Genomic DNA, 15,660 nt, shown 5'->3' with positions numbered 1-15,660 from the left:
AACTACAACAAGATATCACCTTATACCCATTAGAATGACAACCATCAAAACATCAGAAAATAACAAGTGTTGACAAGGATGTGGAGAGATCGGAACCCTTGTGCACTGTCAGTAGGGATGTAAAAAGGTACAACTGCTGTAGAAAACAATACAGAGGTACCTCAAAAAATCATATATAGAAGTACCACATGACCCAACAATTCCACTTCTGGGCATATACCCAAAGAATTGAAAGCAAGGTCTTGAAGGGATATTTGCACATCCATGTTCATAACATTATTCAAAATAGACAAAAGATAGAAGCAACCCATGTGTCCACTGATGGATGAGTAAACAAGCAAAATGTGGTATATGCATACAATTATTCAGCTCCAAATAAGAAAGAAATTCCAACATATACCACAACATAGATGAATTTGTGGACATAATGCTAAGTGGGATAAACCAGCCACAAAGAAAGAAATACTGTATGATTCCACTTATTTGAGATATTTAGAGTAGTCAAAACCACAGTCAGAAAGTAGAAAGGTAGTTGACTGTACTGGGGTCAAGGGGAGAAGGGAAAGTGACTGTTTAATCAATAGAGTTTCAGTTTTATAAGATGAAAGGAGCTATGAAGAGGGATAAGATATTTTAAGATTTTTCAATCTTTAAATTTCATGTTACATGTGCTTTATCACAATAGGAGAGCTAGTTAAGACATATAACCACCATACAAAATGGGTGATCTATGATTGGATCTTGGTTTGAACAAACCAAGTCTATATATATTTGGTGACAACTAGAAAAATTTGAATATGGACTGAATCTGTCCTCATGAGAGAAAGACTGGAAAGACTGGAAGGTAGTATTACACTGCCTAGAGAATACGTTTATGAATATTTGGGCAGCAAAAATGCTCTAAGGCCTTGCCGCCATCTGGGAGGTTCGAGGCAAATGTGGAATTACACACTGCAGTGAGCACTTTCATCTGAAAACTAGTATTGTCATTGAAACAGAATGACACAAAATCACAAAGTTGCAAAATGCTGATATGCATCTAGGTATTATGCCACTTTGTGCCTCTTCCTATGCCATGTTTCCATGTTCTCACTCACTGATGAGAGGGGATGGAAAGTGGGCTCCAGGATGGCTCCCATTTTCATTCCTCCCCAGACTCCCAATACAGTGAGTGTCTGGGCATAAAGTAAACTCTGCTAATCTTAATAGGAGTAATATGTGTATGTATTCACACCCAATTATAAGCTAACTGAATGCTGTGAGACCTCAATAAATAAGTAGTAAGCCATATAGAACAAATATATTTTTAAAAAATATTTTATTTTTATATTTGAGAGAGAGAGAGAACAAGGAGGGAGGAGGTGAAGAGGCAGAGGGAGAAACAGATCCCCCACTGAGCAGGAACCCAATGCAGGGCTCAGTCCCAGGACCCTGGGATCATGACCTGAGCCAAAGTCAGATGCTTAACCAACTGAGCTACCCGCACACACCTAGAAAAAATATATTGATCTAAAGGTACAATGTAATGAAGCTCTAAAAGCAAAAAATATGTTCATGAAAAAAATAAGTAATTGTAAAGTTCTATGTTTTTTAGTAAGAAAAAAAAATAAAGCCTAACTTGTTATCCATGTCTACCAAGAAAAAAATAATTGCATTAGAGTTGATATAATGACTTACATAATGATTTTCCTGGATACAATTTTGCCTGGGGGTAACCAGGGATCATCTTTTCATCTCTGGCTCTAAGATTTTCAAGCTCATGTTTGATAATGAATTGACATTCTGCCATTGTAAGGAAGTCATCATTGTCATCTAAATGAAAGCAAAAATTTACCATTATTTTCTCCGTAATAGCCAAAATAAGGTTAAGAATACAGAAATGATGGTATAAATAAATAAGGAGTAAGTAAGCAAAGTATAAAACTGCTAAATTAAACAGAACATAAAGCACCTTTGATATGCTATATGAAGAAAAACATTGTTTTGCCTTCAAATAATACAATTCTTCAATCATGGTACAATGGTCCCGCCTTATCTGTAGTTTTGCTTTCTGGGCAGTCAGTTACCCACATCAATCATGGTCCAGAAGTGGATGATCCTCCTTCTGACCTATCGTCAGGTCAGAGGTAGCCTAACACTATGTTGTAATGCTTCGGTCATTCACCTCCCTTCATCTCATCAGGAGAGCATTGCACCATCTCACTTCATCACAAGAAGAAGGGTGTATACAATAAAAGGCACTTTTAGAGAGAGACCACATTTGCATTAACTTTTATTACAGTAGATTGTCATCATTATTCTATTTTATTATTGTTGTTGTTAATCTCTTACTGTGCCTCATTTACAAAATAAGCTTTGTCACAGAGATGTGCATATAGGAAAACACTGCATATACAGCATCCAGTACTATTTGCTATTTCAGGCATCCACTGGGAGTCTCTGAATGTATCTCTTACGACTAAGAGGGGGGAGGCTACAATACCAGTTCTTATATAATATAGTAGAAACATCCAAACGGCAGATGCTTGCTTGATCCCATCTAATACCAATGAGCAGAAGGCAACATGGTCTTTAATTCTAACACTATTTTAACCAGGGAATGGAACTGAAGTTTGGCTATATGACAAATTCTCCTCCTTCAAACTCTCAAGCTCAAGCCATTCCCTTCTGGGGTTGAAAATCCCTCCCATAAATGAGGGAGAAGACAATCTGATAAGAAAACTAGTATATTTTGACAAGTGAATCCTCTTAAAAATGAGGTGAATTTTACCATTACCATGTATGCACTAAGACATAAAAATCCAGAGTGAGTCTGAAGAAGCCTAATCACAACACATCTTCTCCTAACTCCAAAAGCCCCAGCAGGGACCAATTTAAATTATTTTGGAACCAAACTCCCACTCTGACATCACAGACATCCTGGCTTTCTCAGTTCTTTCCAGAATCCATTCCCTTCTGGACCCTCTGTGAGACCAGAACAGAACCAGTTACCCTACAGAAAATGGCAATTCTACAACTCTGGACTACTACTGCATTTCTCCTTATAAGATTTTTCTGTATCAAGCTAGTGAATACTTACCATTCTGAGAATTAGAACAGAATTATATGTTATATTGTCATGCTAATTTATGTTCACCCATTCCAGGGGTTCCCAAAGTAAGGCCCATGGGGCATATTGCATTAGCAAATTTTAGTGGAACGCATCTTCACCCATTTATTTCTTATGGTCTAAGGTTGCTTTTGCTTTACAAGGACAGTATCAAGTAACAGCAAGGGAATATATGGCCTGCATAGCCTAAAATAGTTACTATTTGACCCTTAATGTGTTTGCTGACCCCTGATCTACTCATCAAAAACTTATTTTTGACATAAACTGATGCTGATAGAAACAATCTTGGGACTTACCATCATAATCTTTGAAGTTATGTCGGGTTCCATATGTAAAGGCTCTCATAGTGTTATCATTACACTCCTTTACCAAACCCATTGCTTCTGCACCCAGTAATAATGTAATTTTGGAGGCACCAACAAGATATAAGTTCTCATTTTCTAGTGTTTCTTTCTCATATTTATTTAATAGTGGTCTAAATAGCAGCTGGGCACCTTCAAAAACAAAAGGTAAAAGCAATCTTAGAAAAGTTTCAAAAATGAAAACATTCTAAATAAGTATTGTTTCTAGCTTGATATAAGGAAAATGTATTAACAATTCAAATCTATCTTCTAAATAAATAGGAATTACAGGTAAGTTGATATCCTCCAGAAAACTACCTTCTAGCATCCTATATTTCTGCTCAGAAGTCTAATCCTTAATGTGTGACCTACTGTGTCTTTCTTTCTTGAAGTTTGTAGTATGTCTCCATTCCCAGGGTTCTGGAACTTTCCGATGACAAACCATTTTCACCTACAGTGCAGTGGGCCCTTTCCATCTGAAAAGGCCTGGCATCACCCTTGAGGTTTCCTTTGATGATTTCTTCTTCTCCTTTCCCTCTGTCCCCTTTCTAGAACTCTTTTTATTTAAGATGTGTACCTCCTGGCCTAGTCTCTAACTTCCTGACTTTTTCTCTCTCAAAGTTCCTAATTCTGTACCTTTTGCTCTATTTTCTGGGAGGTTTTATCAAGATTATCTTCTAACCCTAATACTGTGTTTTTAAATTTTGCTTTCATACTTCAACTTTATATAAGCTCTGTTTTTCTAAATGAATATTTTACAGTCTCCAACTCTTGATTTACAGAATGTCTGTCCTGCCCTCTCATAAGTGAAGGAGTTAAGTTTTTAATTCTCTCTTGGTTTTCTTCTTCTGCAGTTTGCTGTTTCTACCTGTTTGTTTAGGTTAAGCTTTGTCTTTCATGTTACGGACTTTCCTCAGATGTGTGGTGATCTTTTCCTGTATGTGCGTGTTTAAGAAAGGGGTTCTAGGAGGCTGTACTCAAGTTCTGAAGGTTTAGATGGAGCTCACTGAAGATGGCCTTTAATGCACAGTCCTCTGGCCAGGTTGTTTTCCATGGGCAATTCTCTGATTTCTACACCTTTGGTTATTTTGTGTTTGGTTAGACTCCCCAAGGAAGATTATTCAATCTGCTTCCTAGATGATTTGAATCTAGCTGCTAACATTCTAGAAACTAAATTAGGTATGAGATTAGTGGGATGGAGGATAAGGGGAACAATACTCCATTACTCTATTTTCAGTACAGAATCTCTCTATCACAGAAGCCCCCATGCCAAAATCCAAGCATCTGACCCTTTACAGAGAAAATTCAGTCTTCTGCAGCAATCGTAGAATACAGGGATCGGGGGAATCTATTTCTTAAATGAATCTCAGTCGATTCTTTTTTTCTTGCTCTTGGTACCACTTATTTCCACCCCCATAGGCCCCTACAATCACTAATACCTAAGTCCACAGGAGCATTCTGTGGTGCAAACGAAACTGCACCTCAGTTTGTACTCCTGCCAACTTCAGCTTTGACTTGTTCAAGTCTGAGAACTTATTTACCACTCATCCACCTGTTTTCTAGCTTCCAAAATGGTGCTGTTGTTAAATTCTTTCTTCTTTGTCAAAGTAGATATCTCTTTTTTAAAGATCCTTTTATTGTCATTTCCATAGAGGTTTGAAAGAGAGTAAAAGTAAACATGAGTGTTAAATCCACTGCCATGGGACGCCTGGGTGGCTTAGCAGTTGAGTGTCTGCCTTTGGCTCAGGGCATGATCCTGGGGTCCTGGGATCGAGTCCCACATCGGGCTCCCTGCATGAAGCCTGTTTCTCCCTCTGCCTGTGTCTCTGCCTCTCTCTCTCTCTCTCTCTCTCTCTCATGAATAAATAAAATTTTTTTAAAAATAATAAAATAAAATAAATCCACTGCCTTTACCTGAAATATCAGGATACTTTTTTGGAATGCTCTTTCATATTTCCCAGCAGTGTAGAAAGATGCCTACCTCTGCCCCATCCCTGTGTCTCCGTGCTGAAGCCACACCACGAGCAGGGAAGACAATACACTGAAGTCCCTTGCTCTTAGGCATTTACGAATGTTCTTCCATCACAAGACTTTTATTTTTTTTTATTTTTTTTTATTTTTTTTTTATTTTTATTTATTTTTTTTGGGGGGGTACCAAATTACTTTATTTGAAGGAATGATACAAACGAAAAGAAGTAGATGTTTTGGTACAACTTATAGAAAAGGTAAAGGTAACCCCAACATGCATGCACTGCCTCGGTGACCAGGGAAGTCATCCTGTGGCTATGGGAAGACAGCCTAAGGCTTAGCTCTCACTATCACTGTTTCCCAGGGTGTGCTTGTCAAAGAGATACTCTGCCATGCCAGATTCGGGAGCCCCCATCTTGCGCAGGTTGGTTACATGGTCACCCAATTCTTTGATGGATTTCACCTACTCGTTCAGGTAATGAGTCTCAATGAAGTCACACAAGTGGGGGTCATTTTTATCAGTGGCCAGTTTGTGCAGTTCCAGTAGTGACTGATTCACGCTCTTTTCCAAGTGTAATGCACACTCCATTGCATTCAGCCCATTCTCCCAATCGTCACGGTCTGGTTTCTTAATATCCTGAAGGAAGATTCGACCACCTCGTTGGTTCTGCAGCTTCATCAGTTTCTCAGCATGTTCCCTCTCCTCATGAGATTGGTGGAGAAAATATTTGGCAAAGTTCTTCAAAGCCACATCATCGCGATCAAAGTAATAAGACATGGACAAGTAGACGTAAGACGCGTAGAGCTCCAGGTTGATGTGGCGGTTGATGGCGGCCTCGGAGTCCTGGTGGTAGTTCTGGCGCACCTGCGAGCGGGACGCGGTCGTCATGGCGGAAGCTGAGGAGAGGCGGCAGCGGCGGCGGCTGCGCGGCGCTGGGGCGGCGGCGGCGGAGGCCTTGGGGCGGTCCGAGAGCGCTGCGTGGAGGTGGCCGAGGGCTGGCTCTGAGCGGCGGGCCCGGGGAGGGGAGACGAGCGCCGGGTTCCGTCCAAGCACTGTTGAAGCAGGAAGCCGCGGCGACTCTCGGCGGAGACTGGCCCATCACAAGAATTTTAAAGAAGGGACTCCAACCCAGTGAAACACGTCAGATTTCAATAAGAAGGTATTCCAGTTTTTCAGTCTTCTTTTGGTTCAGTTGTTTGCAAAACATTAAAAATTCCACTTTGATCCAAGGCTTTACTATTTAGAAAGCATTTCCGTTTACAGTAAAAATCTTTACTTAAAAACCTGCCTATTTAAGTTGTATTCAGTGTTTGGAGACTTGGTAAAGTTTTAGGTGAAGTGCAAGTGCAAATCAATTCTTGTTTTGTATAATTTTATGAAGTTTTTGCTCATGTAAAATGTCCTCCACCTTCTCACCAGATCTAGATGCCTATTTGCCCTTCAGGAGAGGGGTAAGCTTTGGCTTCTATAAAGTCATCCTTTTCCATCCCAAAAAGTATCACCAAGTGTCACCTCTGTCTTCCCTTTACCCTTCCAACTAGTTTACAAACAATTCATTTTTAAGTAGCATGCACTGCTTTGTAACAGTTCTTTCATTAGGGTTTTTTATTGTGGGGTTTATTTTTGTCCTGTTACTACACAATTTCCAGGATTTGGCATTCAGTATCCATACACTGACAGTAACATCCTTGCAGGCAGAAGACCATATTAATCTCTCCCTCAACATCATAACTCACATATAAAGAGCACTCAGTAGATACTTGTTTTTTCGTTTGACAAATAGTGACCTACTGTGCCAGGCCAGGTACTAGGCACAGCATTTAGAGCTGTGAACAAAATCACTCAGGTTGCTTTTGGTCTAATGTTGACTTAAGGTCTCCTTTCATATCTACATAAATGAAGAGCAAAGAAATAGATATTAATTTTAGAAACATATCAATGAAAAAACTGTAAGACGTATTTGAAAATATACTTTTAGTCACTGATCACAACTAAGTCTGAATTATGTTTATTTTACTCACCACCATCTTCCTTTTTAGAGACAATTCTGTTTTTCAGCCATTCTTTGGTTTCTTTTTTGACATCCTGAGCCAGTTCTAGGACCACCAAAGGTGTGAAGGAACTCTCACAAGTATCCAAAGCTGGTAAGGTCACTTTCATCTTTCACAAACTTGCTGAAATTAAAATAAAATATAAAGCACATGGGTTACAACAGAAAAGAGAAATATATTTAGACAAACATATATTTGTATTTTCTCTTAATTACACCTAATTCTGGATTCCAAGAAAAAGGAAAATATCTCATGATCCAGTTGTGTTATGTGACAGGCTCAACCAATGGTTCACAGCACATGCGTAAGCTAGGCCCAAACAAAGTAAGGCGGAACACCATCCTTTTCTGTAAGCAGCTCAGAACACAGCAGGGGGGACACCCAGATAAAGGGAAGGACAGCAGTGTAAAACGTGCTTTCACACAGGAAGAGTACAGAAGTATTTATAAGGGATTTGACACCTGAACGGGATTTAAAAGAATGAATAGGAGTCTGCCGGTGAGACTTGGATGGCATTCTAAATAGAGGAAATAACATTCCCTTACAAAATAATGATGACAAACAGCCAACAGAATCAGAGAAATACAAGTAGATTAGGTACAGCTGCAGCACTACCTATTAGCTTCCTTCCTAGTTTTTCTTTCTTGAGAATATCATCTTTATCTCTGTTTCCAAGTTTGAAAAATGACTCAAGTCAACTTGGACACCCACAAATGGTATTAAACTAAGGCCTAATGGCCTCCCTCTAAAATGTTTTTCATGCGAATCTCTCTAACCCATTGATTCGCAGCAGGGACAATTTCTAGACTTTAGACAATCTTATTCTAAGCTTGTACTTGATTTAAGTTTTAATGACTCCAAAGTACAAGTGCCAATCAATTCCTGGGAACAATCACAAAAGGAGTGCACAACACCACCGAACACCTTTCCATTCTAAAGGATGAACTATGATCTTGCAACAAGCTGATCTAATAGAACAGTGTAATCTGGTGTACAGTAATACACTTTTGTTTTTCTCCCATAGAACATAGTTTTGGGGCAACATAGGTATTATAAATCAATGCTGAGTTCATCTTATAGCACAAATGCTTCAGGAACGCTATTATAAAATACCAGCCAAATCAAAAGTCAGCATGCTACACTTTATGAAAGTAACCAGATCAAAACAGGACTCAGTACTCCCCTTCAAACAGCTAAAATAATGTGGTCAGGAATTATATGGAATGAAAGAATAAAACATACCAATTAGAGCTATGGGAACTCAGAACGCTTAATATGCAGAAGTTTTCAATCAAGAAAAGGGAGAAAACCATGTTCTACACAAATCAATGATGGAAGAATAAAGACAGTATAGGATAAGAACATTAAGACCAGAGCAAGGAGGGGCCACATTTTGTGAGCTGTTGACTGAAATTTAAGGTACAGTTCACATCTGCTCCAATGGCCAGAAAGGAGTCACTATAAGTTTCTGAGCAGAGGATTAACTACGTGTCAGAGCAATATGAACCTCAACAGGTAAATTTAGGGGGCAAGACTGTGTTTTTCATCTTTCAACTCCTCTGAACTTTAAAATTTTTTCATAACAAAAAGTTGGGGAAAATGGTTAATCTGCCAGTAGACTACAGAGGCTTAGGCATCACCAACTTTTAACTGGAAATATCAAGTACAATGAACATTTATGTAGTAAATGTTTTGTGCCATGCTGTGACAGAGTCTGAAAGTACAAAAGTAAGGTCCCCATCTTGCTTCTGGGGAGCTCGCAGTCCTACAGCAGAAGCAAATGTGCACCAAATCATTCTAACACAAGGCCTGAGCACCATAGTCATAAACAGGTGAGGTGGGGCAGCAGGAGGGAGAGATTAACTTTCCTGGAAGGGAGGCTGAGAACCAGACACCCTTCAACTTGGAAAAGGTATATGCAGATAACTCTAAGGTTTCTGACCTGGGATGTGGGAAAGAGTAAATAAAGAGGCAAGTTGGAAAGAATGGCACAATCAGGGTTCAGGGCACAATCAAGGGTTCAGCAGGGTACATGTGGACATGCATCAAAGATGTCAGTTTTCTGCCATTTATGCATTGCCTAATATCGTAATAAAAGGCCTACCTTATTCATAATTACCAGGTCATAAAATAATCTTTTAAAGACACTAAATGCAGGTTTCAGTTCTATACACATATATGAGCACCAGCTACAAATTCGTAATAAATATTTGCTCACTGATTTATTCTCATTTGAGATACTACATGCCCTTCATTACTTGAGACAACCTTAACAAGATTTCTAATATATTACAACGTGTCACTATCTCTGATATCCAAAGAGTTCCTACAAACTCTTGGGAATATCATCTTTAACTCTGTTTCCAAGCTTGAAAAATTCTCAAGTCAATTTGGACACCCACAGATTAACAAAAAAAATACAAAAAACTAAAATCACAAGTCACAAAAGAAGAAATACAAGCAGCCAACACACATTTTGAAAAGATGCTCAAACATACTAATAAAAGAAATGTAAAATTAATATAAGATGCCTTTCCCTTTTCAGTTTTGCTGAAGTTGAAATGTAGACAAGGCCCAGTTCTGGTACAGGTGTAGAAAATTGGGTATTTTCACACATGCCTGACAGATGTTGTACTTTAGTATCACCTTTCCAGAAAGCAGAGTGGCAGTATGAAAAATAATACTAAATACTCCTACTATTCATTACACAACAATGCCATTTCTAGGAATTTATGCCAAGGAGATAATAAAAAAGAATCTACATATAGTAGAAGTTCATTATAATTTTCTTTTTTTCTTTCTTATTTATTTCTGGGTTTTAGTTATGGCAAAGAAACAAGAAATAACTTACAACTGAAAGTCTAACAAGGGGAGATTGGCTAAATACATAAAGTGTGTCACAACTATACAATAGAACCATCAACACAAGGATACAGATGTGACTATATTAACATGGAGAACATTTCATAACTCCTTGTAAGGTAAAAAAAAAAAAAAATACAAAGCATGATCCCATTTACGGATATACAGGATCCATACTAATAGCAAAATGGCAACACTAGCTAACGTTTGCTGGGGACTTACTACATGCAAAGCACTGGACTACTCATTAAATTCTCACACCAATTCTATGAGGAAGAAACTCTTAACATTTTCATCTAGCAGATGAGAAAACTAAGGTCACAGAAGTAGGTTTGTCCAATGTCACACAGTAACAAGCAGGAGAATTGGGATTTAAACTGTGGTGGCCTCAGGTCAGAGCTCACACCCTTAACCATGTGTGGATACACTCACATTTCAATCTATACTGTGTGTGTTTTAATAAACATCCTATCAATGATTAGTCAGATATATTTCTCCAAACTACCATGTCTAAGTAGTAGGATGTAAGCTGATTGTTATTTTCTTCTTTAAATTTTTCTTTTTGATTGAATTTTAATGAGCAAGAGTTTTTTTATAATTATTAAAAAAATGGTTTTTACTGTTGTCAAATAGTATGCACGAGCCCCACATTTTCAACAGTACGTGTAAAATGCACCTTTTAGTAAAGGCCAAATGATACTTTTTTAAACCTGGATAATACAAGGTAATATTTTGCTTTAGTCCCCTGATTAAAACCATACGAACCCTGTGAAAGAAGAGTTGCTTAATTTTAAAGATGTTTTGGAGTAAAGATTAACTAACAATGAAAAAGCCTTCTGTCCAACAGTATATAAAATGAAAGGAGTCAGGCAGCCTGGGTGGCTCAGTGGTTTCGTGCCACCTTCGGCCCAGGGCCTGGAGACCCAGAATCGAGTCCCACTTCAGGCTTCCTGCATGGAGCCTGCCTCTGCCTGTGTCTCTGCCTCTCTATGTGTCTCTCATGAATAAATAAAATCTTAAAAAAAAAAAAAAAAAAAGAAAGGACTCAGCATCTAGGCGCATTCCCTCTTATCCAAAAGGAGACTGCCAAAAGCACCAAAGGAGCTGGAGAATGATAGAATTTTTAGAGGAGAAGGAGCTTTAGGGGTCATTTAATCCTGTGATATCACTGTACTATGTTCATAAGACCCAAACTCACACAACCAGCATGGCAGATTTAGAACTGAAGACCAGTGCTCTTTGAATGATTTTCTGAAAAAGATCTTTTTTTCATTTTTATGAACTTAGTCAATAAAGTCAGTTTTACAGTTTTGTCATTAGAAGAAACACTGGCCTAGCCAAACTGTACAGGTGCATGCTTTTGCTCCATAAAAGTCTCAAAGACTAACACAAATGGCAGTGTTGCATGGACTCTGCTTTGTGCAATGTGAACCATGTGAGGGGGAAAGACTACTAAGGCTTTTTAGTGGAGTTTGGTAAGCTTTGATCCCTTTCTCCAGGACATAAAATGCTTTTGGGGTTTCAACACTGTCGGTGACAATCCTTTAAGGACCAACTCTGCTCTGTTAACGCTTGCAGTTTTCAGCTGTTCTACACTTAAGCCATCCATTGAGCCAAAATGTACTTACAACCCTGGCTGCCTAAGATGCCCTTCCTCATCCTGCTATACCTTCTGTGCTCTCTTCTTCCTGTCCCTGTAACCAACCTAGGGGAACCTACTGCTCAGGGAATTTTTGTCCCTGTATAGAAAACCTCTGGATGTCCCTTCCTTGGGGGACTCCTGCCCCTGTGCTCTGCATGCAGCAGAGTACAGGTAAGGAGGATTTAGTTTTACAGTTAACTGGTCAGTGGAATCCAGGCATGCCCTAAACCCACTCTCCAGTTGGCTGGCCCAATGGAGTGAACAGCAAGTCTAAAGTAGTGAAAACAAGAAGCCTCATGGCAGCCTTGGCCTAAGCTGAGTTCTGCAACCTGCTTTCACCAGAGGATCCTAATATGAGCTTGGTTCACCATTACAATATATATGACCAGCACATGGTACCAAAATACCAGATGGGAGGACATTTAAGTGTGGGTATGGAAGAGAGGCTCATGGTCCCAGTTGGGGCCAATCTAAAAACAATGATTCAACATATGTAGTCTTCTTAGGCACTGAAAGATAGAATGATTTCTGCAACTGCAAACAATTTCTCCATTTTATGCAGGTTGTCAACCAGGACAGCTGCCAGGAATGACTAAAAGGCATAGCATACAGGTTTCACAGATGCTCTGGGGCACAGGATAGCCATCCCAAATTCTGTTCTTATCATGTGCTGGACTGCACAGAGGGCCAAAGGGAGGCCTATAAATGACTTGGATTCATGTGGCTGTTAGATTAGCTACTGGATCACTTGCCTACAGTAAGAGGTAAATACTGACCAGAGTGGTTGAAATGTCCATACAAACACACTGTGAGTTCAACCATGGGTTGGGGGTGGGGAAGCTGGGGGTATGTACATTCAAGGATCAAGAAAAGGAGACCGTGTATTCACTTTCTGAGTGTAGGAGGTGGGGAACCAGTGGAATTATAAATTCAAAGGCGAGTAAGAAGGAAATGCACAAGCAGTCTTCAGAAATCACCTTATTTCAGACTCAAGGAGAAATGTAAACCAAAATTACACAATTACTCTGTCATGAAGCAGAACAGGAACACATCAGTGAGAGAAAAATGAAGGGCCACAATGATTGAGCTGGAAAATGAGAGGGATTTTCTTAGGAGAAAAGTTATAACTTTAATGGCCAGGGCTAGAAGGAAGTACAGGACAGCTCCAGAGGCCCTGAGGGTAAAGACAACTTGGGGACATGCTCTGAAACCTCCAGTAGGCAGTTAACTATGAGGGCATTTGTGGGACATTTTTTCCTTGAGACCCAAGGTAGCTGCGTCTTGGTGTTATGTAAGATGTGGGCAAATTTAATAGTGGGAAATCAACACTGCACACAGCCACCCTCACTAGAGTTTCTCAGAGACACTGACAAGGTAAGGAAGCTGGTGAGGCCCACTCCCATACCTGGGAAATTGGTGGTATCAGGACCCCACAAGAAGATGCAGGAGAGTCAAGACAAGACATACTGAAGACGGCCTGGCCACAGCAGCCCAAGCCCTGGCCTGATTAGATGCTGCACTAACAGAAGGCCACCTCTGCACAGAATCACCCAACTGAGCCTTGCCACAGACTGACCAATGAAGTGAAACAACAATATTTCCACCTCTCATTTAAACTTTGTATCTACTCTCATTATGCCACATACTGACAAGATTTTGCTTATTTAGGCTGGAATAATGTCTGAAAATCTGAAGCAGCCCTGAATCTCCCCTGCAAGTGCAGCACCTGACACAAAACTAAATTTCTACTGTGATAAAAGAATGAATCCATGATAACCATACAACCATTTAAAAAGATGTTTAAGGAGAATTTTTAATGATCCAGGCAAGTGCTAAGTGGGGGAAAAAAGCAAACAAATTAATATAACAATATGACCCCAATGATGTAATATGTACATTTAATTTGCAATAAAATACAAAAAGAATTAAGAAGATTTGCACCCAAATGTTAAGAGTTGGCGAAATTACATGGGATTTTAACTTTTATCCCTATACTTTTTCTCAATATTCCATGTTTCTACAATGAAAAACAAGTTGCACTGGCTTTAAGCCACACACTCCAATTTACCAAGCCTTTTCCATTCCCTTCCATTATTTTCGACCTTTTAAAATTCATTCAATAGCTGGTCTGCGCAGATATGATCTACTTTCCACCGTGAATTGAAAACTATGTATCATACTCACAAAACAGGAAACCTTAGAAACATCGAGTTCCGTAGGTTGGTGTGACTTCAAATTGGAAAGAGGCAAATAATAAAGATTTCTTTTTTTTTAACGCCACGGGGCTAAATTCTTAAAAATTAAACTCCGCAGGTTTAAGGAAACGGGAACTGTTTTCATCCTGGGCGAACCCCACCGCACTTACTACGTGGGACCCTGTGCACAGTGTCCAGGCGGCCGGAGCGGTGTTTTGCAGCAGCCCGTGCCGCCCAGTCCAGGCCCGGGGAGGCGCCCACGGGGAGACCGCTCTGCTCCAGCCACCTTCTCAGGTGTCCCAGGCCCTGCCCCTGGCTCGCACGCATGACTCGAGTCGTACGCTACGTCCCCGCGCGGAGCCTGGGCAGCCCATCACCCGGACCCCGCAAGTCCGCTGCGGCCACGGAGGGTTCGGACTTCCCCCAACCCGCCCCGCTGAACCCGGGGGGCGTCAGTCCCGAGCCCCGCTGAACAGGCCCTTCTTCCCAGCCCCCCTCCCTGCGACTACCCCCCCGAGCCCGCATCTCCCCCCATCCCGGCCCACGTCCCGTTCCTGGGCTGCCAACACTGGGGGTGCACCGGGACGGAAGGAGCCCCGCCGCCAGGCAGCCCGAGCTCAGCCCCGCACAGGCCGGCTCCCCGCCGCCGACACGAGGGTCTGCGCTCCCTTCCCCCACGTACCGGCCGCAGCGGCGCTCCACGCCTTCGGAGGCGGGCCCGGGGCCGGAGAGACTCAGGAGCCCCCGCGGACGCTCTTTGGCAGGGGCGGACGCAGGCCGCTGGGTGTGGCGGGGCTGGCGGGGCTGGCGGCGCTGACGGCGCTGACGGGGCTGACCGGGCTGACGGCGCTGACGGGGCTGACGGGGCTGACGGGGCTGACGGGGCTGACGGGGCCTAGGAGCCGGAGCGCAGGCACAGCGGACCACGCCGCGAGAGGCGGGGCCGGCACTGCGCCGTACGGAGCGGGGCGGGGCCTCGCGGGAGGGCGGGGCTCGCGGGAGGGCGGGGCTCGCGGGAGGGCGGGGCTCGCGGGAGGGCGGGGCCTCGCGGGGAGGGCGGGGCTCGCTGGAGGGGGGGCTCGCGGGAGGGCGGGGCTCGCGGGGAGGGCGGGGCTCGCGGGAGGGGGGCTCGCGGGAGGGCGGGGCCTCGCGGGAGGGCGGGGCTCGCGGGAGGGCGGGCCTCGCGGGGAGGGCGGGGCTCGCTGGAGGGGGGCTCGCGGGAGGCGGGGCTCGCGGGGAGGGCGGGGCTCGCGGGAGGGGGGCTCGCGGGAGGGCGGGGCCTCGCGGGAGGGCGGGGCTCGCGGGGAGGGCGGGGCCTCGCGGGGAGGGCGGGGCTCGCTGGAGGGGGGCTCGCGGGAGGGCGGGGCTCGCGGGGAGGGCGGGGCTCGCGGGAGGGGGGCTCGCGGGAGGGCGGGGCCTCGCGGGAGGGCGGGGCCTCGCGGGAGTCCTCCCGGCCGGGACGGAAACGGCTCCGCGGAACAAGGAGATGAG

At 42.7% G+C, this 15,660-nt stretch overlaps 2 protein-coding genes across 4 annotated transcripts in view; both read right to left on the bottom strand.

Annotated features, from left to right (window-relative positions):
• The window catches only part of ANO10 (anoctamin 10), a 227,894-nt gene extending 212,860 nt beyond the window's left edge, over nucleotides 1–15,034 (bottom strand). The window contains exons 1-4 of one of the 3 annotated variants that reach the window (XM_038570266.1): nucleotides 14,852–15,034; nucleotides 7,441–7,593; nucleotides 3,406–3,603; nucleotides 1,678–1,812 (exon numbers count right to left, since the gene is read on the bottom strand). In XM_038570266.1, the coding sequence (XP_038426194.1) occupies nucleotides 1,678–1,812; nucleotides 3,406–3,603; nucleotides 7,441–7,579 (472 nt within the window). In that variant the 5' untranslated portion in view covers nucleotides 7,580–7,593; nucleotides 14,852–15,034. The remainder of the gene's footprint in view (nucleotides 1–1,677; nucleotides 1,813–3,405; nucleotides 3,604–7,440; nucleotides 7,594–14,851) is intronic. The other 2 variants (XM_038570265.1, XM_038570264.1) reach the window with 2 other exon arrangements.
• Nucleotides 5,600–6,505, bottom strand: LOC119877428 (ferritin heavy chain-like). Its single transcript, XM_038570267.1, has one exon. It carries the CDS (start codon nucleotides 6,305–6,307, stop codon nucleotides 5,882–5,884), a length of 426 nt encoding a protein of 141 aa, XP_038426195.1. The 5' UTR covers nucleotides 6,308–6,505; the 3' UTR covers nucleotides 5,600–5,881.
• Nucleotides 15,035–15,660: the final 626 nt, after the last annotated feature.

This window comes from Canis lupus, chromosome 23 (assembly GCF_011100685.1).
Source record: "Canis lupus familiaris isolate Mischka breed German Shepherd chromosome 23, alternate assembly UU_Cfam_GSD_1.0, whole genome shotgun sequence".
NCBI classification, from domain to species: domain Eukaryota; kingdom Metazoa; phylum Chordata; class Mammalia; order Carnivora; family Canidae; genus Canis; species Canis lupus.
Note: the sequence above shows the minus strand (reverse complement) of the source record. Positions and strands in the feature narration are given on the sequence as shown.

What these genes read in the sequence shown, in the direction of transcription:
- LOC119877428 (XM_038570267.1), bottom strand. Translation starts at nt 6,307, where the DNA reads ATGACGACCGCGTCCCGCTCGCAGGTGCGCCAGAACTACCACCAGGAC.